Source organism: Pogona vitticeps, chromosome 1 (genome assembly GCF_051106095.1).
Source record: "Pogona vitticeps strain Pit_001003342236 chromosome 1, PviZW2.1, whole genome shotgun sequence".
Taxonomy (NCBI): Eukaryota; Metazoa; Chordata; class Lepidosauria; order Squamata; family Agamidae; genus Pogona; species Pogona vitticeps.
Genome location: NC_135783.1, coordinates 11,516,730 through 11,543,826, shown reverse-complemented (window position 1 = coordinate 11,543,826; position 27,097 = coordinate 11,516,730). Strand labels below are relative to the sequence as shown.

Below are 27,097 nucleotides of genomic sequence, written 5' to 3'. Positions count from 1 at the left end.
GCATGGTGAACTTTTTCTTGTGCTTTTAAAAAATTAGTACAGTAACTTCATTACAGAATGATTTTCCTAAAATACAGTATTGGTTGCTCCAAAGCATTAATTACTCAGCAGTTTTATATCATTTCCATGGTGTATTTCTGGATGAGAATATGTTACCTCTTTGTTACCACGATTTCACACAGCTGCCTGTTTTGATCAACTGTTTTGCCCACTAATTTCAGTGAGAGCTAAACTGATGTAAACTAAATCAATCAAGCATAAACAGGCACACACTGATTTACTATGTCATGGCTACTTGAATCCTGCCATAATGCAAAGCTACCATGCTTTCCCCCACTGCATATATAATGAAAATTATGGGAGACAAGAAGTGCCACATTATTGCAGTGTGTGATGTATGCACCTTTAAAAGAATTAGTGAATTGGCTTTACACATGACAGACTTTAACACTTGCTACACCAGCCTAGAATTAGAACAAAATTAACTATTTTACTTACTTAGTTAAAAACAAAAGGAAAATATCACGAGAGGCTCTTACTTTCACTCTCAGGTTCCTTTATTAATTCCTGAAAGAGAAGCTCTTAAACACACATGATTTGTTTCAAGAAAAGGGCACACAAAATTGTGTAGGTTTTTTTGTGTTTCTTTCATTAAACTTTTCCTTCACCTGTTGTCTCAATCACCCAGCATCCATTAATTTTTCTTATTTATAGGGCACCTTTCTCCCGATAAAGGGACTCAATAGCATTGTTAGGGTTGCTGTCAGCAGCCAGCCAATCAGAACATCTGGGGAGAGCAGGAATTTCAGATTGGTAAAAGGGCCTGGATTGGTTGTAACTGAGTAAGGAGTTGTGGTCAGTCTTCGCTTCATCAGCCAATTGTGCTGCCTGCTTGATGTGCTGTTGCTTTGCCTTTGCTTTCTGGTGTAGCAGTGCAGCACAGAGGAAGACTTGATGACTGGTGTTCCCCTGTGTGTTGTACAGAAGTCCTGTGCACAAAAAAAAATGAACGTTTTTGCCATGCACATCTGTAACAGGCTGTACAGGTCACATACGGGCCAAAATTAAAATACTGACTGGCGTATTATGACATAGTCTAAGTGAGCCTATACTGCCAGGGCAGCCAACTTTTGTTTCTCTAGGTTATTTTGGCCTATAATTCCCATTAGCCCTCAACATAGCCAATGGTGAGGGGTTATGGGAGTTGTAGTCTGAAAAAAAAGCAAAGTTGTCCAGCCCTGCTACACTACAGCATAATAAAATTAATAATCATAATCATTTTAGAACTGCAGAGCTGAAAAGGACCCTGTAGATCATGAGTAGAGATGGGGACGAATACAAAAACCGATCAGTTTTTCTGATTAATATAGCTGATTCATCATATAATTGTCGATCTGTATTTGTAAAATTTTAAATCAGGATGACTATGGCTTGATGAATATTTCCTCAGTCTCTTCTGCTGCAGGCGTGGCACATGGAAGCTCAGGCGACGGGGAGGAACATTGCTGATGAGTTCCTGTCCGCACTGTAGGAGTGGGTACCAGAGGGGGAGGTGACCTGTGGTCACATGGTCACAGATTCTAGGCGGAACATGTTGGCAGCACTGACTCACAAGACTCACAAGGCGTTGTGTTGTGAGTCTGGAGTCTCTAAGTACCTGGGGGGGGATCCTCCTTATGACTATATAACTCAGAGGTCCATGATCCAATGTTCACTAAACTTTCAGGGGCTGTAGAAAACCGTCCTAGGAAGCTTCCTGCAAATGTGGTATCTCTAGGTCATCAGGGGGCAGTGTTATATCCATTTAAAGTGCAGATGAATCGACGGATTGATTTATAGAAGAACATTCATATATTCGTATTCGTTAACCTTGATGAATAATGGATCAAAACGAATCACCATCTCTAATCATGAGTCCAGACCTGTCAATCCCAACCTCTGGTTCTGCAGCCAGATGCCTAAACCACTGAGCTATCCAGCAGTTCTTGCTATAGTACCTTTGTACTTTGCTTGGCTCAATTAGTACTTATTCCAAAACTTCTATACCTCACCCTTAAATCAGAATTGTTTCAAGTTCCATCAAACTGCAGATAAGACTACCTTCAAAATTTTAGGACAGTAAAGACAGAGACCATCCAGATTTAATGTAACTTTTTATTAAAATAGTATTTAACTGAGACATGTTGGCAGATGTAATAATTTTCTTTAAAAAAAGTGAAGGGCTCCAGGCATTCACAATGGGGGCTGTCCTGCGGTAAAAGCAACCCTCATACAAATGGAAATGACGTTGGCAGAAGTGAGAACCAATACACCTGAGACAGTGTATGTAACTTGAAAGGGAATTGCTCAAATACATCTTTCACAGCTTTGTTAAGTGTTCAGATACTGGCTGACATGTCACCTCTTATCTGCTTTGGATTGTTAAAATAAAACTTGTTTATATGTGTGACAGAAGTGATTAGTGATTAGGATTGGCAGGTATTTTATAGCTCCTGTAACATCCTGTGAAAAAGGAATTCAGCAAATTCTTGAAAAGCCTGGGAATGGGCCAGGTAAGTTGGAAACTACTCTGTTTCCTTGGGGAAATCGCTTTAGGGAAAATTGTTACATGTGTGTGACTGGAGAGAACACTTGCCAGGAGTCTACAAACCGAACATAAGAGGGTCAGCCTACACCAGCAAGTCAGCTGAACCTGCCAAATTGCTCCTCCATGTACTTTTTCACCAAGAAGGTTAGTTGAAATGAGAAGCAAACCCCATTTTTGGTTGCCTGGAGCCCTCACTAGGCAGAGAGATGTTCTTCGGGCCACAAACTGTCAGTCATCACAGCATACTGAATCAAACCCAGGACCTCCTTTGCTTTGTCTGCAAGATCTGATTCAGTTGCACATAATGATTAAATTGTACAAATAACTATCTCATTAAAATCCTCTAAAATGGCCACATTTCAAAATCAGAATTAACTTACCATTTACAACAAACCAAACAAAACCAATAATTATGGAATTACAGGGTCACATTTTAATTCCTGAATTTTACAGTTCAGCATTAATATTACCACATGTATACAAATGGTGTAAAACAAGTACAGTGGTTTTTTTTCTTCTCAGTACAAAATAAACTTCTGTTTCATGGAAAAACTATACTTCATATATCTACACAGACAGCCCATCTTTTGCAAACAATAGCTAAAATCAAAAGTAACTACAAAGTCTCCAAAACAGGGAAAAACTGTCAGTAACTGTCAGGAGAAATGGACCCATAACATTGCAAGAGTGATCTATCATAATGGATTGCTGCTGGTTTCATTGTTCATATCACTCTTAACACAATTTGTAGTTTGGGGAACTCTTTCTTCTACATGATCTCAGATCATATATGGCCAAACTAACATTAAAATATTTACAGTTCACTTGCTCTGAAAATAAAAAAAGGTCTTGAAATGGTTGCCTCCATCAATTTATCCAAGGTATTTTTTTTTGAAATTTGCTTAAATACATGGAATGTGTTAAGAAGCAGCCTTAGCATTAAACCCTCTAGGTTCAATGTGCTGCATGCTGATCTGACTCCAAATTACTACAGATAAAAAGAAAAAATGATTATACTCCTCAATTTATAGTAGGCTTCAAAACCTTCACACGTCATTTTACTCTACTATAGCTCTTACTCCTGCAAATGTGAAATGCAGATGGCTTGAGAGTACTTTTTGAAGCTAGCAGGAGCAACTCCAGGTTGGCTTCCTTAAAATGCCATTAGCAGTTCCAACTCAAATGACATTTCAAGTACTAGGGTTTCCTGATTTCTCCATCCACTCAAAACTTATGACCCTTGATATGATACCAGTTTCCTTAAACAGCTGTTTCAAGTCATCCTACATTTTAAACCCGGCTTCTCTTTTCCTTCCAAACTATGGATTTTTTTTGGGGGGGGGGGGGACCAATTTACCACTGAACATGCACTATATATCAAGGTGCTACCCTCTATAAGTTGGCTCATTGTGCAAATAATGGTCCCCCAAAGTCAGATTTTTTTTAAAAAAATGAAACTAGAAATAATCATTTAAAAGAGGCAATTGCTAAAAAAAACCCCACAATGGACAGCACCATTACAAAGTTATGTGACTAAATTTGCAAATGAAGCCTTACAATTTCCTTCTAGCTTGGATACAGACTGGGGGGAACTCTGCAATAACACAACTTGTCACCTGTCCCGTCCCATCCCCTCACAGAACCGGAAATGATCCATCTGCCAGCAAGCTGTCGTCCGGGTGCTGATCGCTAACCCACCATTCCCGTTGAATATTTAACAGCCTCAACGGCAGACTCGTTGACTAGAAAGAAATGACGTTCTTTGGAAGTGGGTGTTCGCAGAACTAAATCCTTCTAGCTGAGTTTCTTTTGCTACTCCTTGTATTCTCATGTATTTTCCAGGAAGAAAGCTTTCCGAGTCAGACTAGTTCAGTCCCAGCATTTAAGCGCCCTCAATTGGAGTTTGTTTCAAAATTTTAAGAGCCAAGACGAGGTCTTTTTCTTGGAGAGGTTTCCTCTTCTTCATCTTCTTCCTCATCATCTGGATAATCCACAAGGCCAACTAAACTTCCCTGTTCAATGTAAAGGAAATAAGCTCACATATAATAAGAATGTTGGGGCATAAACAACTGTTGCAACCTGCCTTCCACTGGCCAATGCATGAGCCCTCGCTGTAGAAGAATGCCTGGCATTGCTATCTTCCAGAAAGGGTAAAATGGAAGGATTTTACATTATTTTTAGATTGATACGTGTTTAATATAAAACACTTCTTTTACTATTGTATACAAATATTATGTAGGCAGCTGACTTATAAATGATATATGTATTCCCCTGGTAGGATTAACTAAGACAACTGCAAGCTGCTTTTAGGTTTATTTAAAAAAATTTCAATGAATTTAAGGCCGCCATCCACGACACAATGGTCACAAAGGCATTCATAAAAGACTCCTCATGAGTGCCTGTGCTTCTCCCTCCCTATCAGAGGTGAGAAAGGGGCAATTAGGGACAGACTGAAAGAAAGTACTGGGAGGATGGAGGAAAATGGAGTGATGAAATTATAAGAGGGGGCAAGGAAAGAGCAGAAGGTGTCTGTTTCTTTCTGCGCAATCATTCCCTCTCCGGCTATGAAATGTTTTTGTACTTCCTCTGTATCTTCACATGCATATGTTTTTCCTCTACTTGCCCTGAGTTTTGGGTCTCTCCCCCACTCCCTTGTCTGTCTAGGTTCCTCTCTTTGGCTTCTAAGTCTGGCGGCCATTCTGTTGTGAATGGGCAGGCCATCCATGACAGCCTTCTTGTGACTATGGCAGAAACAAAACAAAACACCCTCTCAGAAGACTCCAAACATGCCAAAAAGCTTTCTGCAAACACTGATAACAAAATGTACAGAAGGCAGAAATACTGGTGTTGTAATTCATAGGCTAAGATATCCATGTGCAGGAGATGAAGCAGCCCTGGCAGATAATAACAGTATGTTTATATTGAATAGAATCTGCTCTTACCAGACATTAGTATTTTTGTGCAAGACCGTTTCCACAAATGTCTCACCTTTGCGGCTGTGACTGCGGCAGTCAAATTGGCATTCTTGGAAGAGGAACCATTTGAAGTTGCTGGTGAAGTCTGAGCTGCTACCGATTTACTGTTGGTGCTGTTGGCGCCATTAGTTGCACTGGCAGAATGGGAAAAAGTGAATTTGAAGCCACCTGCTGAAGTCCTTTTGGGGAGGTTTTCTTTGTCTTCACTCTCTTTTGCTAATGGGGGATGAGGAAGGATTTTGAAATGTTAACCATGAGAAAATGTATCTATGGAAGCCAAAATATACACAAATATCAAATTAACCCCTCTTAAGTCAAGTGGAGAAAATTAATTCAGTGGTAATGCAGGTATGGTGAACCCCAGAAACCACATTACATTTATTATGATGAGGTCAGGCCTTCTAAGTAGGCAGTTAGCTCTGGCTGGCAGCCTCTAGTCAGCACTTATGGAACTCAGGTCATCAGTACAGCAGCCGGCAAGCCAGGACTGAGTTTGTGACTGCCACTAGGAACAAGTTTTCATGTTAAGTAGCAACGTTCCGTTCTCTGTTGTGGTAGAAGAGTTTCAGGTTCGGGAAACGGAAAGGAGAGTGGCAACCTGGGAGAGATCAGGGGCAGAATGCACCGAGGAGAGGAAATGGCCTCGGCAAGACTAGTTCTCCAAATTCTGCCCTGAGACTTTTGACTCAGAAAACTCATGACATGCTGCAAAAATGGAGGAAGGTACCTTTTTTTGTTTCCATGAATTTCTCGTAACTTTCTGGAAAATCATCCTCTGATTTGGATTTCTCTATGGCTTGCCCCTCCTCTTCCTCATCTTCATTGAACCACATTTCCTCATCATCCTCCAAGGTTTTGGCATCTCTGCGAAACCTGTTGCTACGCAGTATAGATGGGACACTGTAAAACACATACACAACATTCAACATTGGTTGGCTGGCAAGAAGCAATCCAAAGTATATCTTCCCTAAGAATACTAGTATCTTGGTATTTCTCTGAGGAAGATAAGAGCTTCTTTTAACTCTTGTTACTCCATATGTTGTGGACCTGAACTCTCAGGAGCCCCAGGCAACATGTTCAATGGTCAGAGTGACAGGAGTTAATGCTCATAAGATCTTGATGACCAAAGGTTGAGAACCACTGCTCTAAGAAACACCAATCTCCTCCTCTGAGACCAACAGAAGGAGTAGTAAGTCATTTCTGCACTAGGTTGAAGGCAGCTGTTTCTGTCTATATAAAACTCAGGTACATATAATCTTGCACTTTATGGGAAAACCAGCTGGGACACAAAAATGTTTAAATGCCAGGAAAACACCTTCATTCCAGCTTATCAAAATAATCTCCTTCTGCTATCTTTTTAAAAAAATCTAACTTACCCTCTTTTGCCTTCTGAACAGCAAGGACAGTTTATTCTGATGTATATACAGCATCTAAGTAACAAATATTTACCATGACAGGTGAAGTGCCCATGCCAACCCCAACGTATCTCAAGTATTCCCATGTTGAGAGGACTGAGCAAGACCAAAGAGAGCCATGTTCAATTCTTCTGCAAAACGGAAGTTATAACAATGCATGGAGGCATGAACTTCTACACAGAGGATGGGGCCACACGCATAGCGAGGACCTCCTAGGTATTCCAAGACACCTGGGCATCTTTGACCAGGTAATTGTGGGCTGAAATAAGACTCTGTTCCCCTTGACAAAATTCCAACATGCTAATAAGGAAACATGGGGTCCATCTTCAACCCCCCCAAATATTACATGATCCGTATGCTGCACTTAGCTAGCACTAAGGGGGCAGTTGGAAGTCGTACTAGAAGGACTTCTTAGGTTAACTAGGACAAAGAAATCCTTCCCAGTAATTGCAGCGTAAATCTGGTTTCTTCACCTCTCTTTAGGAACACGATTTTTGAAACAAATCAAGAAACAAAATACAAAGGTTCCAAAATCTGATGGATGTACTGGAGAGAGAAGCTGATTAAACACAGAATTGTGCGAGCAAATAAAAACCTACTGCTACGTTCCAAACAATCTTTGCAAGAGAAAATGTGAATGTAACAGCATCATTAACAGAACAGCAACATTTCAGGAAGTCCAAATGATAGGCATTCAAGGTGTTTTTGTCTCAATATGGATACCTGTTCAGCTTCTGGCTTTGTCTGTCTTTCTCCTGTTCATATTTTGTCTTCAATCCTTTGAATGTCTGAACATACTCAATGGATTCAAGCGCCTTATAAAAATTTTCAACTATATGTGCAGTAAGAGATTTGATATCTTCCTGTATTAAGGCAAAACAAAGTTTAACATTATCTACCTGGAGAAGACGAGAAATAGCAATGCAATTCTTAGTACAACAAACAACTTATTATCTTCCCACTAGAATCTACAATAAGAAAAAAAAGATGAAACAATGTAAGCTTCAAATGTTTTTACTTGTTTAATCAGAAATATTTTCCTGAAGTAACAGCTTCCTTGAAGAACAGGATAACAGCTTTATCCAGGTGACTGCAATGAAGGTATCTGCATATGTGCATTTGTGGGCTGAAACTCCCAAAATTCTGCCTGATAAATTCTTGGGAGTTCTGGGATGTGAAGTCCCACTCTACCCCTCAAAAAAGAATGACACCACCTGTAGCCTGTGCATATAAGGGCATTCTAGTGGCTGTATCCACACACACGTGGGTGCTACCCAACGTAGGGGAGAAATCTGAGAATATTTACACCAGAGGTCCACCGTCTGCAATTGCAGTCCACTCCGGACTTGTAAAACCAACACAATCACAACTTCCTTGAACTTGAGCATCCCAACCCTTGCCCTTACAAAAAAGCTATTAAATGATTAAATAAGTTGTGTTAGTAAGCAAAGCACTGAATCAAAACAATTTTAAGACATGTTTAAAAGCGTAACAAGAGAAAACGAATACCAAGGAAAGAAGCACAATCAGCAATAGAACTGTGTTTACTCCCTGGTAAGTGAGAACAGGAGTGCAGTCTGCCAAACTTTATTTTAGTAAAGCATGATAAACTGGAGCCCACTTCCCAACATCAAGATAGTATGATCCAAATCTTGCGTTCACACTTCATTTACAGGCATACTCCTTCTAAAAGAATTATTTTGGAATGTCCAACCCATTCACCACCAAAAAACTTACCACTCGAATGAATTCAAAAAGTTCAATCACTGCTGAATTCAGGAGATTGTACCTAGTTCCATTATCCAGAAGAGCATTTATGACTGGCTCAAAGAGGTTTCCTTTGGTGATGTAACGGTTATAAAATTCATCTTTTAGGCCAATTATCCTCCTCATGAAACGAAGAGCACCTACAAAGTTAATAAGCATTTTAAGAGTGTTCCTTTCTCTATTCCAAAGCTCATGTTTAGCAATTTCTTCCCACATCACTGGCATGCGATCATTTACACGATCTGAAAATTTCTGATTTCATGGGTAGCACAAAATACAGTACATTTAACCAGTGATTCACTCATATGTTCACTAAGGTAAAAAGGATTTGCCTAAAAGTCTAGTTTGCGAAGAAGAGAAGCTGGTAGGAAAATCTTTCTCCATGAAGGGAAATTATGTTTGCCACTGGAAAAGTGGGATTCCTCCTGGACTCTATTCTGGCATAAAATAAGCTTGGGATCTCCTCCTCCTCCTCTTAGAACTGTAGAACTGGAAGGGACCTTATGGATCACTGAGTCAAGCCCTGTCAAGGTGGCCTAGTGGGAATTGAACTCCCAACCTCTGGCTCTACAGCCAGATACTTTAACCACTGAGCTATGCAGCAGCTCAATCTAGGTAGACACAAGATGGAGACAGAAGCTGTGTTGAACTTCCAGAAAGAGATACGCATGGACTATGGGGCAACAATGCTGTTCTGCAATTCTTTGTATGAAGGGAGCAGGCTCCACTTGCTCACTGAATATATTTGCTCTGCATTATGTTCAGAGGCCCTGTTGGGTATACATCCACTTACAACAGAAACATCTGTTGGCTGTTAAGTCCAAATGCAATTTGCAAACCCAATATTTTGCAGTTACTGTGCAGAAGCATCGGAAACCAGATACAGAATTCTCATAATCATAAGGCTTACAAGCCCCAGATGTCGTCCAGAATTCCCCAGGGAAACTTCTGGGACTGAGAAAGGGGAAAGAAAAAGGCAATAGAGAACTCTTCTCGCCGCCATTATCTGCTTCACTACACATGTGCTGGCTGGGAAGCAAAAGGGAATGGCCCTCAGTAGCACGGCTTGCTGGGAATCGTCTCACTGCCCCATGGGAAGGGTAGTTAATTGAGAAACTTCCCCCATGGACTTGAATCAGTAGCAAGACTACTGTTTCCATGTGTCAGTTCCCTTGGCCATTGAAACCGGTATACTATCAAGCAGTGCAAACAAGGGACATTCACAAGCCAAAGTTTCCCATCCCTATCAGCAACATGTATTGTAGAAGACAGGCTGAAACACAGAAGAGCTGACCAATAGCACCCGTTGCTAGTATACCGGTTTCAATGGCCAAGGGAACTGACACATTCTCCACGAAAGCCCAGGCTTTGCAGAGTGGAGAAAGGGAATTCTTTTCACCCAAGAAGCTGACTACTGATGGGCCTTGCAGTGGCAAAACTAGAGTTAAGAGTTTTGCTGAACCAATGCACAAAAAAAGAAGTACTCAGTCTTGTCAGGGCATGCTTTACAACAAGGGTTTTATTTCAAAGCAGGACAGGAATTCATCTTGGGATCAAGAACTGTCATGAAACTCATTTGAAACTATCACAGCACACCGAATAGTGGAGTATCTGGTGTGTGTGCACACCTTGAATTTGAAAGGAACATTCTACCAATGATTTCAGATTCTGCAAGAAGAAATGCTAAATTATGACATGTCTAAATTATGCATATTGAAACAGTCATCTCATTTTGCATATGTTTATCCTACTTCTGGTTATCGCGACGAGGAACAAGACCCTATGACTACTGAGAATCTTGTTCAGCACTTTCTCTGTGGATCCAAAGGTATGACCTGATATTGGTCACAGGCTTTTGACATTCATTATAAATTGGTCTTCTCCAACTTGGTGTCCTTCAGATATTTTGGATTTTAATTCCTGTAAGCCTCAGTGCCTACTACCAACGACAGGTTCTGGCAGTGGGAAAGTTGGTGTAGAATTACACTTAAAAAGGAGGCACAGCCACTCTCAGGAACTTGCTGGGGGGGCAATGTGTAGCCTTTATAATTAAAATTGTAAACCGCCCGGAGAGTGCTTGTAGCGCTATGGGGCGGTATATAAGTCCAATAAATAAATAAATAAATAAATAAACTACCAGATACCACATTCCGAGAATTTTCTGTGCTCCTGCAATACCCTCTGTATATATAATTATCTCTACTTTATCTGTCCTTTGCTTGTTTCTAGATGATGACATCAACCCTCTGCAGAAAGCAGCTACTTATATCCCTAAGACATCTGACTTGTTACTTACATAGGGCCAAAAAGGTGTGCTTGGAATTCATCAAGACCAGAACCCTTCTCAGCAAATCCTTGTTCATAATATAATTCTTGATGTGGTATGTGTGGTGTTCCACACAAAAAGTGAGCAGCTCCAAAATTAAGGCAAGCAGCTGTGCTGTTTGATAGTTATCTGAAAAATAAACCAAAAACTGTTAGGTATGAAGACTCCATGAGAATGCTCCAGGGATAGCGATACCTGGCTATGCACAAACACAATTTTACGGTAAGAAAGACTTTTCTGTCTTTACCAAAGAATGTAGCCCCTAGCATTAGGTGGCTTTTCTGTTTCTCACCTTCTGCTTTAACAATACGACTCTATTCAGACTTGATATCCTGTCTAGTAAGGTGAACACCGAGAACCATGCAGAAGTCTTTTCCTCAAAGGTTCATAAGGCATGATTCAAAGATTCTAGCCGATCAACATTTTTAGCTATTTCAGTGCATTTGCTAGCATCACTAAAAACCTCATAAAAATGAACACAAATCCACCATAATTCTACAAAGGCCTTTGGCGCTTTGAAGACTAAACAGTTTTATTTAGCAGAAGTTTTTTTGGATGTGCCTTTTTCAGATGCAACTGAAGAAATGGGCCACAGTCCGTGAAATATTGTGGCAAATAAAATGTATTAGTCTTTATGGCGCTCCACAACCCATTGTTTTTTGCTGCAACAGGCTATATCCCAATGAAACTTGCCGTAATAAGAGAAGCCCTCATTTTTTTTCTGAAAGCAAGTAAAAACACAGGGAAAAATCTGAAAGGTCTGCTGGAACCTCTGGGTAAGAAGCTCTTATTTGCATCTAAGTGAATGGAAATAACATTGGGAAAGGGCTGTGTGGATCAACAGGCTGGCTAATTCTGGGTCATTCTTTAAGAGTTGACATCATATTCTTTTATCCTCCACACCACGGAAGATTAGGAAGACATGTGAAGGAGCAACATACAAATATGTACTGGATTGAGATGGACTCAGTTCGAACTGATCCAATCAAAAGATGAGTGAATCTGATGTCTGAAAGTAGCCTGGCTGTTCCGAACTCAAGACCTGACTCTCCAGTGTTTTGCGGTGGGTCAGTGGTGCCCTGAATGCTTCAGGAAATGGAAGGAGTTGATGTGATTTCTTCAGAGTATGAAAGCCAAGCCCTGTAACTTCGGCCACATGAAAAGAGTATCACAGAAATACTATCAAGTCACCATTTTCTTGATTTGATTCACCAAATAACTATTTCATACACTGAATCTGGAATAATTTGGTTTTTTAAAAATACTAACCCAATTCTGGAGGCATTCTGATTTTAAGAACTATTTGAATAAATTGACATTGTCCCTTCCCATCAGTTTATTTCCTTAAAGCAGCACGGTACTACCAAGGGGATGCGACTTGCTACCTGACACAGACTCTTGTGCACTCTTTTAGACTGGCACCTACCCCTATATTTTTTTGTAGTAAGCAATTCTGGCTGGATATTTCACTCTTGTGCTTGTCGTGACCTCGCACCTGGGAAGAACAGGATCCTGCTTTTCCATACAGCCTGCATCAGTCAAGCTGAAGTAGCTTCGCAGAATGAAGTGCTCTACTTGTCACATTTAAATCACAAATTTGATTTTGTTTTAACAGTTATTGCTTATTCCAAGGGTATCTTGGGAGCTGTGGTTCTGAGGATAACATCTATCATCTCTAGGTGAAAATTCTTAGCATCTTACCAAACTACAATGACCACGGCGTTTCCCATTAAAGATGTATGAAACAGATTACCATTGTGTACCATAAACCATATACAAAGATGATAAAAGCAAAATAAAAATAAAACAAATTACACAAAGACAAAAATCAGCGTGCTGTCCTCTGAAGATGCTGGCCACAGAGTCTGGCGAAACGTTAGGAAGACCAACTTTCAGAACACTGCCAAAGAGCCCGAAAAACTCACAACAACCACAAAAAACTTTATCTTAAAGACTAACTATTACATATTATATGTATATAATATACATATTATGTTATAGCTTTCGTGGCTCACATTAAAATATAAATGTTGCTATGTTAGGAATCTCACATTAAAATATAACAGTTTTCAAGGTGTCACCATGTTTTTGTCTTTTTTAAATTTGTTCTTTTATTTTTTGCTTTTACCTGTAACGTTTACACAGACGGATACAGCTACCATAGACGCACACATAAACACACTGGTATGGGCTCCAAGACTGAAAACTAAACCACCTGGAAAGTTGTCTTGTGCAAATAATAAAAGGGCGGTGGTGTTTGTTTTTTGTAATAATGAAGCTGTGTCTGCCTTAAAAGTCTTCCCCAAACCCATCAAGTATAAACGCTGGCTAAATTACATCACTCCAGTTCACAGTGCTTTGCATGAATGCATGGTCATCCTCTCTCTGCCCTCTACCCCTTACCCTGGACTTGGATAAAGCAAAATCTTTAAGTAAGATTTTCAGAAAAGATAACAAAAACTCCCACATACCTGGGCAAATCGTATTAGTTTTGTTGCTTCCAACTACCGCATCTTAGAAAAATGGAAAAGATTTTATAGCATAAGTGAATTACTGTGGCAAACATAGGACATTTCAGAACATTAGATATACAATATATTTCAGGGCAGAACAACTGTTCAACCCACATAGGTACCAGAAACACAGCTTCAGAAGCCCCACCATTCTTGTCTGTAACTCTAGGTCACACAACCAGGATTAAGTCAGCAAATGGGTACAGGCAGTAAAAAGTGGTTGCCTAACAAAAACAGCTGCACAAATTGGCCCCATGGTCATGGATAGGTCTGCAAATGTTATGCTCTCTATTCTGTTTCAGGTTAAAAAAAGCTTTCAAATTCTCAAAGAACAAGATTTTTTTTTCTGAAGAACTTAAATGCCTCAGAGAAAGCAGTTTGGTTTCCCTGTGTGTGTGTGTGTGTGTGTGTGTGTGTGTGTGTGTGTGTGTGTGTGTGTGTGTGTGCGTGCGTGCGTGCGTGCGCGTGTGCGTGTGCACACGCGCGCGCGCACGCACACAGAGTCACAATCTTCAGGGTCGCAGCATGGTGGCAGACCTTGCCTCATTCTCACGTTGCAACCCTATTCAGATTGCACGTGTCAAAGGAAGGTGATTGATTCAAAACTGGAATCCTGTCATCCTCTAGGACCCCAGGAGGGAAAGGGAGAACTCCCAGGCCTAAGCCTAATTTATGCCTAAATTGAGCCATTACGATAGAATTGCATTTGAGCTAGGTAAAGGTAAAGGTTCCCCTTGACAATTTTTGTCCAGTCGTGTTCGACTCTAGGGGGCGGTGCTCATCCCCGTTTCCAAGCCATAGAGCCAGCGTTTTTGTCCGAAGACAATCTTCCGTGGTCACATGGCCAGTGCGACTTAGACACGGAACGCTGTTACCTTCCCACCAAGGTGGTCCCTATTTATCTACTTGCATTTGCATGCTTTCGAACCGCTAGGTTGGGGGGACCTGGGACAAGCGATGGGCGCTCATTCCGTCTCATGGATTTGATCTTACAGACTGCTTGGTCTTCTGACCCTGCAGCACAGGCTTCTGCGGTTTAGCCCGCAGTGCCACCACGTCCCTTGAGCTAGACCACCTTGGAAAAGGCACCAACTCTTAGTATCAGAGGCCTACTCCTATGCCAGAGTTTAAAACAGCTGTTTTAATGAAAACTCCCAGAATCCCCTAGCCAGCATGACTAGTGACCAAGTAGGTTGGCAAGAGTGGGCCTTCTGGGACTGTTGTTTCAAAACTTAGCCCTTTCAAGCTCAGGGTAGAACCACAACATTAACATTAACAAAGCTGTAATTTTCTTCCATGAAACTTCTGCAAATGAGAAAACAATCCATGTTTATGTAACTAGGATATAAAAACATGCATTGCGTTGACACAAATTAACTGATTCACAGAATTCAACAAAACATAAGTCCTCTTGCAAACTTCATAGAACACCATCAGGCATGTTTACTATGGGAGGTGAATAAAGGGAATAAAGCAGAAAAGCCAACCTAACGTCTGATCTTACCTTTGTCATTTTTGTCCTCTGATGTATTTGCCAGAAGCGGAGCAGTAAGGACATGCATACAATGGTTGTAGAAAAAATTGAGAAATTCACTTTTCTCAGTTTTCTGAAACACAAAATACTAAGTATATTAGCAACTAGTATAAGAGCGTACAAAGTCATGCAGCTCACAAATGAAGCAACAAAAGAAAACAATGATGACGCATGAAGAACTGAAAGGCACCACATTCCTCTTTGGTTAAAATCAGGTTGCCCAGGCATGGCAGCCTAGAATCAGAGGCTGCCTTCTTAATAGCGGTGCCTCAGTTATCGAGACTCCCTCCCTTATCTGTTTGCATAGAATGCAAATGGTTGCCTTCTCAGTATAACAGATTTTTAATTTTCTCAACTGGTTGATGACTCCAGCTTTCCATAGCTGCAAGATTTAATTAAATGGCTCTTGATATATGACTGCTACTAAACTTAGTTGTGTTTTTCATTTCCCATTAAAAACTGTTTTACTGCTAGTGGGTTTCAAATGTGCTGTTAGATGACTTGAGAAAAGGAAGTCTACAGGTGTCTGTCCACCAAAAGATTGGATGTCATTGCCCCACAATTCCCATGCAGCTAAGTAGGGTATGGGGCAGAAGAGAAGGGGACGTCCCTCTGTATGGGCCACTGTTCACTTTTTTATGTTCAATATCACCAAATCTACATATGCAGTGAACACTGATACAACTAAATATTTTTAAACAGTTACAAATACGTTTACTATACATGGACGTTGCTGACGGAGAACCATTTTTGTTTTTATTCTCTCTTGAAAATCACACATTATGAAATAAAAAGGCATCATGTATTTTAACATTATGGCTTAACTATATTTTCAGGCAAAATGGGACGTTGTGGCGCTGCTGGTTGAACAACAGAAGCCTCTGTGCTGCAAGGTCGGAAGACCAGCAGTCGTAAGATCGGATCCACACAACTGAGTGAACTCCTGTTGCTTGTCCCAGCTCCTGCCAACCTAGCAGTTCGAAAGCATGTAAAAATGGAAGTAGATAAATAGGTACCACCTTGGTGGGAAGGTAATGCCATTCCGTGTCTAGTCACGCTGATCACGTGACCACGGAAACTGTCTTCGGACAAACACTGGCTCTATGGCTTGGAAACGGGGATGAGCACCGCACCCTAGAGTCTGACACGACTGGACTAAATGTCAAGGGGAACCTTTACCTTTACCTATATTTTCAGGCACCAAGCTTAAAGACAACAACATGTTTAGCTATTAACCTCTACATTTCATGTGAAAACATGAACTTGACCCTTTTAAGATAAAATCCCATGCTCTCTACTGTGCAGCACTAAAATGCAACATGTTACTAAAGTTTTAGGCAACCGTATTACCCATGCCCATATACATGTATATATAGTGTAGTTGATGCCTTTTCAATCTTCTCAGCAGCAATCATTGAAGCAAAGTTCATTGTTTGATCAAAGGGCGGGTAACAGCCACATGCCCATCTTGGCCACCAAACACAACAATCAAGCATCTGTAACACTTCTGCTAGTATGTGATACAGTAATACCTCACTTTGTCAATGCCTCAGTTTACGTAATTTTCGGTTTACGAACCAACATCCGTAAGAAACAGAGCCCCAGTTTACGTTGTTTTCTCCCCCCCCCCCGCACTATGAAAGGGTTTTCCCAGGGTGCATTGCGCCTACAGTGCAGCCCCTTTCGTAGTGCAATTGGCATTTTGGTTTGCGAAATTTCCGTACTATGTAACATCACATAGAATGGATCCGTTTTGCAAACCGAGGTACTACTGTATTTGGAACTCAAGAAAAAATGGAATGGAGGCCCATGCAGCTGAGAAGGGGTACATACAGACTACGGAAAAACAACCACCATGCTACAGGAGACATGTCTGAAAACTAAAACTACCACTCAAACTCAATGGTAGATATGTTGTTTAAAGAGCGGAAAAGCCATGCTTTAAAGTCTATCTGCCAGAGCTGCAAGGTCACTGTGCAGTTTATGAATAGGAGAGGGAAGAGAATGAGTGCGGAAAGCAAAGGAGGTCATATTCAACATGTTTTTTAGACAGTAAAGTTTCTTTACCCCTTTCCATTTTCTTACATTAGCTGTGGCCAACATGTTCTCAGGATCGATTAGAGTACGCAAGAGTCCCATTAACTGAACAGCGCCCCCAAGCTCGGGGTCAGTGTCGCATATCATTTGCTCAATAACTACGTTTATGAGGAGGATATCCTGTAACAAATCAAGACAAATTAAGACCTTTCAGAAGTTTACTAAGAGTAGATCATGGCACTGTGTCGTCCCCCCCCGCAACTTCTGCACACAAGAGATCCACTCTGGCAAGCCCATTTATGAAGCAAAACAGGTGAGGAGGCATGTCTTGCATTTTAAGTTAGAATGTTTTGTTTATGTATATTTCTTACATTAATTGAGGTTCACGTTGATATAATTTTTTGGCAGTCTAATTGTAACTGTTGATTATTGTTCGTTTTGCTTTTGTCATAAACCGCCCAGAGTGGCCTTTAAAACCAGACGTGCAGTACACTGGTGCCTCACATAGCGACGATAATCGGTGCAGCAAAAATCGCTGCAAAGTGATTTCGTTGCTATGCGATATTAAAAAGCCCATAGGAATGCATTGAAACCCCTTCAATGCGTTCCTATGGGCTTCAGACTCACCTTAAAGTGAAAATCCTCAATACGGCGGCCATTTTTGCTGCCCGGTAAGCGAGGAATCTGTCCCAGAAAACAGTGGGTGGCCATTTTTTTTAACCCGGTGGCCATTTTGGAACCGCCGATCAGCTGTTAAAAAATCATTGCTTTGCGATGACTGGTAAGCAAAACAGGATATCGATCATCGCAAAGCGATTTTTCCCCATAGGGAACATTGCAAAGCGATCGCAAAAGCGATCGCAAAAAGTTAATCGCTATGCGATTTCGTCGTTAAATGGGGCGCCCGTTAAGCGAGGCACCGCTGTATATACATTAAGTAAATAAATAATAAATAAACAGCCTCTTTATCACAGGCAAACACTGCCATTCATGTTCTTGGCACAAGCTCTGGACTCCCAGTCCTCACACACTTGCTTGGACCTTCATCAGCATTAGCTGTCTGGCTTTCCCGATTCTAGTATACACTTCAGAATTATCTACCCTGGCTGCAATTTCACCAAAGACAAGAATCCATCTACGACCTCTCTTTTAGACCCACTTTTCAGGCCAGAATGACTCCTGAATAGGTTCATAATTGCAAATCAAGGTAGACACAAGTCATAGAAATGAAACTACAGACCTCTTAATGCTGCCAGCCCCTCCTCCCCATGTCCTCCCATACAGAAGGCACAAAAATCCATTTCAAAAACCCAATGAAGTTTCAGAACATTTCCCACAGGCAGCCCCACATGCATGACAGTGATCCAGCCTGGATGTAACTAAGGAATATGTCACCATGATCAGATCACACCCCTCTAGGAATGGGTACAGCTGGTGCACTAGTTTTAACTGTGCAAATGCACACATGGCCACCCAAACTCAGATATGAATCCAGGACCACCCCAGAGCTGCACCTCTGTATTTTCAGAGGGAGGCTGCACAGGCTGAATCCCTATTCCTTGATCTGCCTTTCGCTTGACCAGGAGCACCTCTGTCTTTTCTGGATTAAGTTTCAATTTATTCACCCCCATCAGTCCATTGCTGGCACCAGTCACTGACCTAGAAGCAAAAACAGCTTCCTTTGATTTTGATGGAAAAGAGAGATAGAATCGGGTGTCATCTGCATATTGGTGACACCAAACGCCTTATAAATATTAATAAGAATTAAACAACTATTATATTAAAATGGTAAATGAAAACTAGTATTTAAAAAAACACATTTAAAAGTAGCAAACAAAAACAAAAAAGGCTGAATGAGATGAAGCAAAGTATTGTGATTGCTTACTCCTCCTCCACTATCACGTCATGGTCATGAAGATAACTTTGGCTATGTTTAGTTTCACTTTTAAACAAATCCAACTCAGTGTTACATTTGAATCAAGCAACCTAGGACAAAACAAGCCAGTTTTGCATAGGTTGAAGATGCCTTCCTTTAACACCTGACACATGTCATACACCAAGACTCGGGGGGGGGGGGGAGGGATGCTTCCAAGTTTGAAACTAAACTCTGCCAAAGCCATCCTTGCTAGCTATGTGAGAGAAGAAGGAAGAGAAGATCAATGCTTTGCTTGGAATTGTTCATGTAGCACTATATCATCGTTTAGCATCATCTGTGATATAATATTGCAAGCTGGCTATTAATATATCTAGAGGTTGTTGTGGGTTTTTCGGGCTCTTTGGCCATGTTCTGAAGGTTGTTCTTCCTAACGTTTCACCAGTCTCTGTGGCCGGCATCTTCAGAGGACAGTGCTGTCCACAACAACCATTAGATCCCGGCCATGAAAGCCTTCGCGAAAATATATCTAGACTTTTTTGCTGTTGGAACTATAAAGCGAAGGAATTGATGTTCTCATAACACTGTGAGAAACTAGTATTTTGGCTTGAGAATAAACACACTGGTATTCAGAAGGGCTAATATTTTTATACATGGAACATATCATATAATTATGCTGCATCCTTCTTACATCATCACTCTGCTGGGCTTCTTGCATAACAAATTCCCGGACCATGGATGGACTGAATTCTACCAGATAAGAAAATATATCTGTAGCAGCTGATCTAACTTGCAAATCATCCATACCCTAAAATAAAAGCAAATTAAAATTCAGTCAAGTTTTTATTTTAAATGTTGAAATGACATTTATGACATCTATTCTTATGAACCTTAGATACTTGTTGAAAAACATTCCTGACAATTGCTTTGTGTTTGAGTGAGAAGTGGCTAATTTATGGAGTCAGCTTCTGGAATTTTCCCTTGCTTTGTGAATTGTTGTGAGCACGAGAGGTCATCCTGTAGATCATCTTGACTGCTGCCATTGGTGTTGTCAACATTCAAGCTGCTCCTTGCTATGTAAAACTTGGCATCCTTTTTTCCTGCTGGCAATGCAGGCACAATATTGTGCAGCAATGTCAGATCATTTCCTGGTATTCTGAATTGTGGATACAGAAACACAATATCCCATATTGATAAAATGGCAGCTTTTTGAAGAATGGATTCCTACATAAGTCAAGGTATCTAAAGTTAACATGGAACCTTAGTTTTACATATACACATGCCACACACTTGTTAAACTTAGGCAAAGGTTCAGTGATTCCAGAATGAGAAAAACATCTTAAGAGTACCTACATGTCTCTGTAGATTTAAATGAGCTTTAACAATGTACAGTGGGGTCTCGACTTACGAACGGCTCGACATACGAACGTTTCGACTTATGAACCGTACATTACTTATGTGAATTGTGTTTAATATGTATCTTTCTCAAATGTTCCCCAAATATTAAGGAGCAATGTTAATATCAAAAGTCCAGAAAAGTTCTGAGATCTTCACGAATATTCAAAAATATTAAAACGAATTACGGACATAATGGAAGCATCACTTTCAACTTACCATTACTATTTCAAGAGCAGGAAGAATTCCTAATTTTGCCAAAGTTTTGAAAAAAGTATCTCTGTTCTGAGGCTGCAATGTCTGAGAAAATGCACAGAACTCCTTGAAGAAGTTAACCTGCAGGATATAAAGAAGTACAGTATTAAGAGAACAAAATTAATAGAATACCAATACACTGCTAGTATGTGAACATGAGCACTCTAATGCTCAATTTACTCAATACGAAGAATATACCTTGCAGAGGCAATATAAGCAGCAAAAGCATCAAACGAGAAGTTTCATTATTCTATCTCTGAAAATAAGGGTGTCTGATACCTTTTATTAGACCACTAAAATATCACAAACATAAGGTAGCTTTCAATTCCCACAGAAGTCTTCATAAGGTTTGGCATCATAGAACTAGGGATGATGCAGAGGAAACATAAAGGTTTCAAAAATCAGGGCTTAATGTACATGTCAGGTAGTTCTGTTTAAAGCAACTTCCAAAATCCTGTCTCTATTAATCAACTCTTCCCCAACACCTTTGAACAGAGAAAGACCTAGGATGAATTGCTGTCAAGCACTACTGAATAAACATAGCTTATCTAATGAATTAAGCCTTTATGTTCTTAATCTTGCAATACCCACAGCACATGAAAATGTGGTTCATCTACGTGTTTCAACTTTTTGAAATATTCAAGTCTGGACAAGTTAAAATTATAGCAAAGTTATTTGTGCATTGATACATGGATGGGAGTTCCGTACTTTTTAAAAAGGAAAAAATGTCCAGAAAAGGCACTGCAACAGAGAATGCTGCTGCTTGCTATGATACAGATTGATGCCTGGATTGTGCCTATTATTCCAAGACTCAAAATAAATGTGTCTTGGAATAACAGACACAATCCAGGAATTAATCTGTATCATATGCCTGGATTATGTCTATTATACTAAGATTCAGCCTCAAAATGAAAGGGTCACCAAATAATGACATAAAGGATGTGAGATACGAAGCTTCTAAAGCGCAATCTTGGGGGTTCCTCAGCTTCTTTTCCCATGAGTAACATGCACTCACATTTCCAGATATAAATCACAACAATCACAAAAACATAATAAACAAATAATAATCCAACAGCTGGAGTCCCATGTTGGCAACTTGTCCGGGATCCCATGGCTGCATTGTGGAGACACACATAAACAGTGATGACTGTGGTGATTCCACAGATTACATGCCAGGAAATCCGAGTCTGCTATTGAATGTGAACTGATAGGAAACGCTACCGAACCTGAACCTGTGACATGCACACATATATAATACCCATGCTTCTAAACAGTTCTGATTAATATTTTAATGTGTTTGTAAAAATCTTAGATGTGTTTCTGAACAATTTATGTGTAAGCGTATAAAACAATATAAAGGGTATTGTTGTAACTTTAACAGAATTATGTCAATAGACGCTTTCATGGATTACAATCCATTTCTTCATGAACACAGAAGCAAAGTTTCTTTTACTGGCTCGGTCCTTTTGCTTAATTATGCTGGCACAATACAAAAAGTGCAACTTTTGGAGACAAACTGCATTAAGCTAAGGAATCACTGAAACCAGTCATTATCTACTGTATACTGCGTTGTGCATACAACTGCTGTCTATGATGATTTCTTAATTTGCCTTCAAATGTTACACTATTTGCATAGTTCTGCAAGAGGATTTTGGCCACTGTATTCTCTTGCTGTTCTCTACTTTGTATTAACTGCAGTACAAACTTCCATATGTGCTCAAATATTTCAATTAAACTGGATAAATAGTCCTCTTTAGCAAGCCCCTTGAAACTGCTGTTATCAAGAAAAATCTCTTATGGGACTGGAACTGTGATGGCAATGGAGTCTGGAGTACTGTATATAACATCATCACAAGTGAAAGTAATCCAAACCAGGCTTACCAGTTCACGCCTTTTGTCATCATCAGTAGCTTCATCTGTTAGTTGTGCAAAAACTTCAGACAAAAACTTTTCATCTTCCTGTAGAATATATTAGTTATTACACATTTATGATACAAAGAGTTTTATTTTCATAACTGCAATATAAAATGATTGCAATGGGTTCATTCTGTGTATCACAGAAGTAACACTTTTATGTGTACTGTCTTGCTTATGCTTTCATGCTTTTCTAATATGAAAAACGTTATGTATTTACACATCTTTTTCAAATCACACCATATTGCTTTAAAACACCACTAATGTGAAGAATATAATTTCGACTGTACTAAATACAATTCCATCACACATATTGATCAAATGCAACCAGGTGACACAGAACACTGACTTAAAAACGGTTTTAAGTATCCATGAAATTAAACCAAATTCAGACCACAGTTAGTAGTTAGATATTAGCCTTATCTGAGTGCTCAATGTTTACATGATCAGAATTGTGGGAACAGGCAGAACAGGGCCATAGACTCAAGAGAGCCTTCAGAGAAGCATCACGCTCTCTGCTTCACACATCATCAAACATATAAGGTGGAGGGTGTTTGTCAACAGGGATGTGATGGAGGTTATGAAGTATTATTTGACTCTCCCTTGCACATAACTTTAATGGCCTGAGGAAGTGCTCCAGTACAGCCTTTGCCACTCCATATGAGTACTGAAGGATAGAGAAGACAAACTTCTCTTACTCTTCTTGCTAGTTTATCTTTGTGTTTCTTCTTCATCCATGTTTTCCAGGGAGAAAGGGATTCCTCCCTTCATTCAGATTCCATTCTTCTCACAGCTATTCCCCCCCCCCCCAAAAAAAAAAACCAAGCTAAAGCAAAATGGCCTCATTCAACCCATAGAGCAAAGGGTATATATAGGAGGTCAGATTGCCATAATAATTAAATCATATCAAAGTAAAAGAATTTTAAGGTGCCCAAAAAAGGCAGTACATGCTCTGGAGTGATGTCGGTACTAAGTGGAAGTGTTGGGTAACAATCTAGTATGTAATTATTTTATTTTTTATCGTGTTTTAATATTGCTGCTTATATTGTTGTTAGCCACCCAGAGTGGCCTGGTTGCCAGATGGTGTGGAGTATGCATGCATGCATGCATGCATGCATAAATAAATAAATAAATAAATAGTATTTGTTTTATGTAGCATCTCAAGTACCATTAGAAACATTTTATCGCTGATTAGATTTAGAAGTCACTTGAAAGTTCAAATGTTACCCTTATTCAAAAACCTTTACTCAAAAGAGCACTTTTGAAGGTGGCAAACATAACAAAACATCCAGTTAAATGATGTCCAAGAAAGAAATTATGTATGACTTAGAGTAGGCAGTCCTAAAAGGCAAAACAGTAAAAAAGCCATTGCAGATTCAACAGGCTGATGCTAGACTCATTCTCAATCACCTTATTTCACCTCAGAAATCTAGAACACAATACCTGTACGGTAAATTGCATTATATCCAATCCTTTCTCTCCTATTAAGTATGACTTTTGTCAAAAACATGCCTATATAAAAACTATATGAATACTTTTAAAACAGACAGGAAGGGAGGGAGGGGAGAGAGAGAGAGAGAGAGGGGGAGAGAGAGAAAGAAAGAAAGAGAAAGAAATCCATATTATTCTCCACCACTGGGACCATTTGGGAGTAACCACCTATACCTTTATGGAAATCCATCTCCTTTCCACATTTGCATTAACTCTTGCATTGGCATTTGTCCATTACCCTTAATTAATATGAAATCAATAAATTCTCATGTATCTATAAATGTATGTCTATCTGTTACCCCCTCTTAACTTATATATTACATGTAAATTTAACATTGATACGTATACTCCAAACTTCCTTATCTTAACCACTTAACTTAATCACATAGTTTTCAAATTCCTGGCAACAATCTATCTTGTTGCTGTTAACTGGAAACTAATTCTTTACTTGTCCAACTACCTACTCCCCCCCCCCCCCCAAATATTGATAAAGCACTATTTTAGGACATACAAGCTATATTTAACTTGTTCACTTGATGTCTTTCCTTGAAAACAAATCGCCAAAATTTAAATTTATTCTCACATTCCCACCACATATCAAAGCAAGTACCTACTTTCTGGCGCCCTTTACATCTTAGAAAAACTACCATATATTTGGTTTAGTTTCACTGGAGTTAAATACCATCTTCAAACTAACTTATAAGCATTTTATTTTATCCTTATTGACATGGGTTCCAGTATTCTGACTTTCTACATATTTTGCCAAGTACTACGGCTTATTTCTTCTCCCATATAAAATTCCCATAATGATTTGAGTACAGTAAGTCCTTCTGATCTTCTGCTTCCAATACAGTAATACTGTATACAGTATTATACATTTTACTTACTATATATGTTTCACTGCATTGTTTTCACCTCTGCTTTCCTTTTCTAATACAATTCCTTCATATTTTGTAAGTTCCTACATTTACCATGCTGACAACCCAATTTTCCTTAAATCATAAAATTTATTTTTAATTATTTGTCCCAGTATTTTAAAATTCTTTTTTCAATGTTTTCAAATTAATCCGGATATTTATACCTAAAACCTGGATAGTCCTTTAAATATTAACATCCATTTTTTCCTCTCTTTCCTCTTTGTTATAATTGAACACCATCATTTCTGATTTCTGTCAATTTATCTGCAGCTGGGCTATTTCTCAAAGTTCTTTTAAATGTAGTTTTACCATCACCATAACTTTTAAAGGATTTCCTATTGTCAGTAAGGTATTGTTTTAGATAATAACTAGAGTCTCCTTAATTTCTATAATAGCATTTGCTAATATTTCTATAATCACCACAGCAAACCAGGGAAAGGGGGCCATCCTTGTCTAGCACCTTCGCCTAAAGACACCTGTTCTGTTATCTCATCATTTACTAGTACTGCTGGAGTATTTTCTGAATATACCGTAATTAATCTATTATTCCTTTAAAACATTTACCAAAACACAATACTTCAATTATTGCTTTTAATGTTAACCATTTCACAAAAACAAATGCCTTCAAAATGAACTTAATTTATACCTGCCTTTACCTTTTTCGCTTAGCTATTCCATTTTACTCTCCTGGCATAAAACGACTCTGATCTTCTTAGTAAGATCAGTCTTAGTAATGATCTTCTATGCATTCTCTTTGCTAATATCACTGTAAATATCTTAGCCTCTTGTTTTTTTAGAGAAATCGGTCTATAAGCTTCATGATCAGTAATCTTTTAAAAAATTAATTGAACTGCCAGATAGTTCAGTGGTTTATGCATCCAGCTGTACAGGCATGGCTCGGGAGTTTTGAGTTTCCACTATGCCTCCAAGACATGGGCTGGACACGATGATCCAGAGGGTCCCATCCAGCTCTGCACTTTTAAGGTTTCTGAGACTAATACGATAATCAATTGCTTCCAGGATAACAGGATCTCATCTCCTTCCATTATTTTATTGAAAAGGGACTTTAAGTACTAAGATTTTTTCAATTTTTTTAGAATACTCTGATCTAGAGAGGGCACAAACTAAACTATGAACTAGAAAAAAACCCATTCTGACAAAATTAAACATCAAACTTTTTTCCACTCAAGTGCTTCGTTTTGCTTTGGTAAAATGGATGCCCAGCTAGCTGCCTTCTTTTGGCTGCCATTGTCAACTCCCAACCTGGTCCTACTGCCTTCTCCTTCTCTGCCGCCATCTTGAGACAGCAGGCCCAGCTTCTCTTCCAGGAGCTAAGGCTTACTGTCTCTGCACATGCACTTGCCTATTGGCTGATCAGGGCATTCCTCGCCTCCTAGAAGGATGTGCCACCACCATCACTCACAACCGTGACGGCAGCGTGACAGGAGAAGGTACCCCCGCCCACCGGGCATGAACTGAAAGCCAAATGAGAATTGATTTAGTTTTCCAGTTGGCTTCTGGTTCATTTTTCAGGTTCGTGTACATCTCCATTCTGGTCCCGATCTATCCATTCCTAGTGCCTTCCCTAGTTTTAAGCTACTGTTTCCTCTTCAATCTTCTCTTACTGGCTACTCCATTACAGCTCTATCCAATTCTTTAAGTCTATTCCCCCAATTTTTCTCTATATATTCCTTAATTCTTTCCAGAGGTGACCTCCCCCCAGTGTTAAAAAAATATTGGAAGGACTTTATCTGTTATCAAGCTACATTTTATTCCTCTATCATTTTTAATTGCTCCAATAAGGTTCTTAGCATTTTAAACTTACGCAGCTCTGGCCAATATTCCTGAATTTTTATTACTAAACTCAAAATACTATCTTCTTAGGTATATCAAATTTCTCTGATTTGTTCCATTTCAATAAATCTTTCCTTTTTGCCAATATCTCTGCTATACTTTTAAAAAATCCTTATTATATATTTTCTTCACAGCAATTGTATTTCACCCTCAATATTTTATATGGTTTTATCATTCTCTTTTAAGGTTATTTAATTCCCTAATACTAATTACTTTCATCACCACTTTCACAGGTGCTATTAAG

The 27,097-nt window shown here is 39.5% G+C and overlaps 1 protein-coding gene across 2 annotated transcripts in view; it reads right to left on the bottom strand.

Annotated features, from left to right (window-relative positions):
* Positions 1-2,140: 2,140 nt before the first annotated feature.
* Positions 2,141-27,097, bottom strand: part of PPP4R3B (protein phosphatase 4 regulatory subunit 3B) — a 42,236-nt gene continuing 17,279 nt past the window's right edge. The window contains exons 5-16 of one of the 2 annotated variants that reach the window (XM_072987169.2): positions 22,559-22,636; positions 20,642-20,758; positions 19,719-19,835; positions 17,185-17,334; positions 15,088-15,190; positions 13,542-13,583; positions 11,041-11,199; positions 8,715-8,884; positions 7,701-7,840; positions 6,290-6,462; positions 5,576-5,778; positions 2,141-4,599 (exon numbers count right to left, since the gene is read on the bottom strand). In XM_072987169.2, coding sequence (XP_072843270.2) covers positions 4,504-4,599; positions 5,576-5,778; positions 6,290-6,462; positions 7,701-7,840; positions 8,715-8,884; positions 11,041-11,199; positions 13,542-13,583; positions 15,088-15,190; positions 17,185-17,334; positions 19,719-19,835; positions 20,642-20,758; positions 22,559-22,636 — 1,548 coding nt within the window. In that variant the 3' untranslated portion in view covers positions 2,141-4,503. The remainder of the gene's footprint in view (positions 4,600-5,575; positions 5,779-6,289; positions 6,463-7,700; positions 7,841-8,714; positions 8,885-11,040; positions 11,200-13,541; positions 13,584-15,087; positions 15,191-17,184; positions 17,335-19,718; positions 19,836-20,641; positions 20,759-22,558; positions 22,637-27,097) is intronic. The other variant, XM_072987178.2, reaches the window with a different exon arrangement.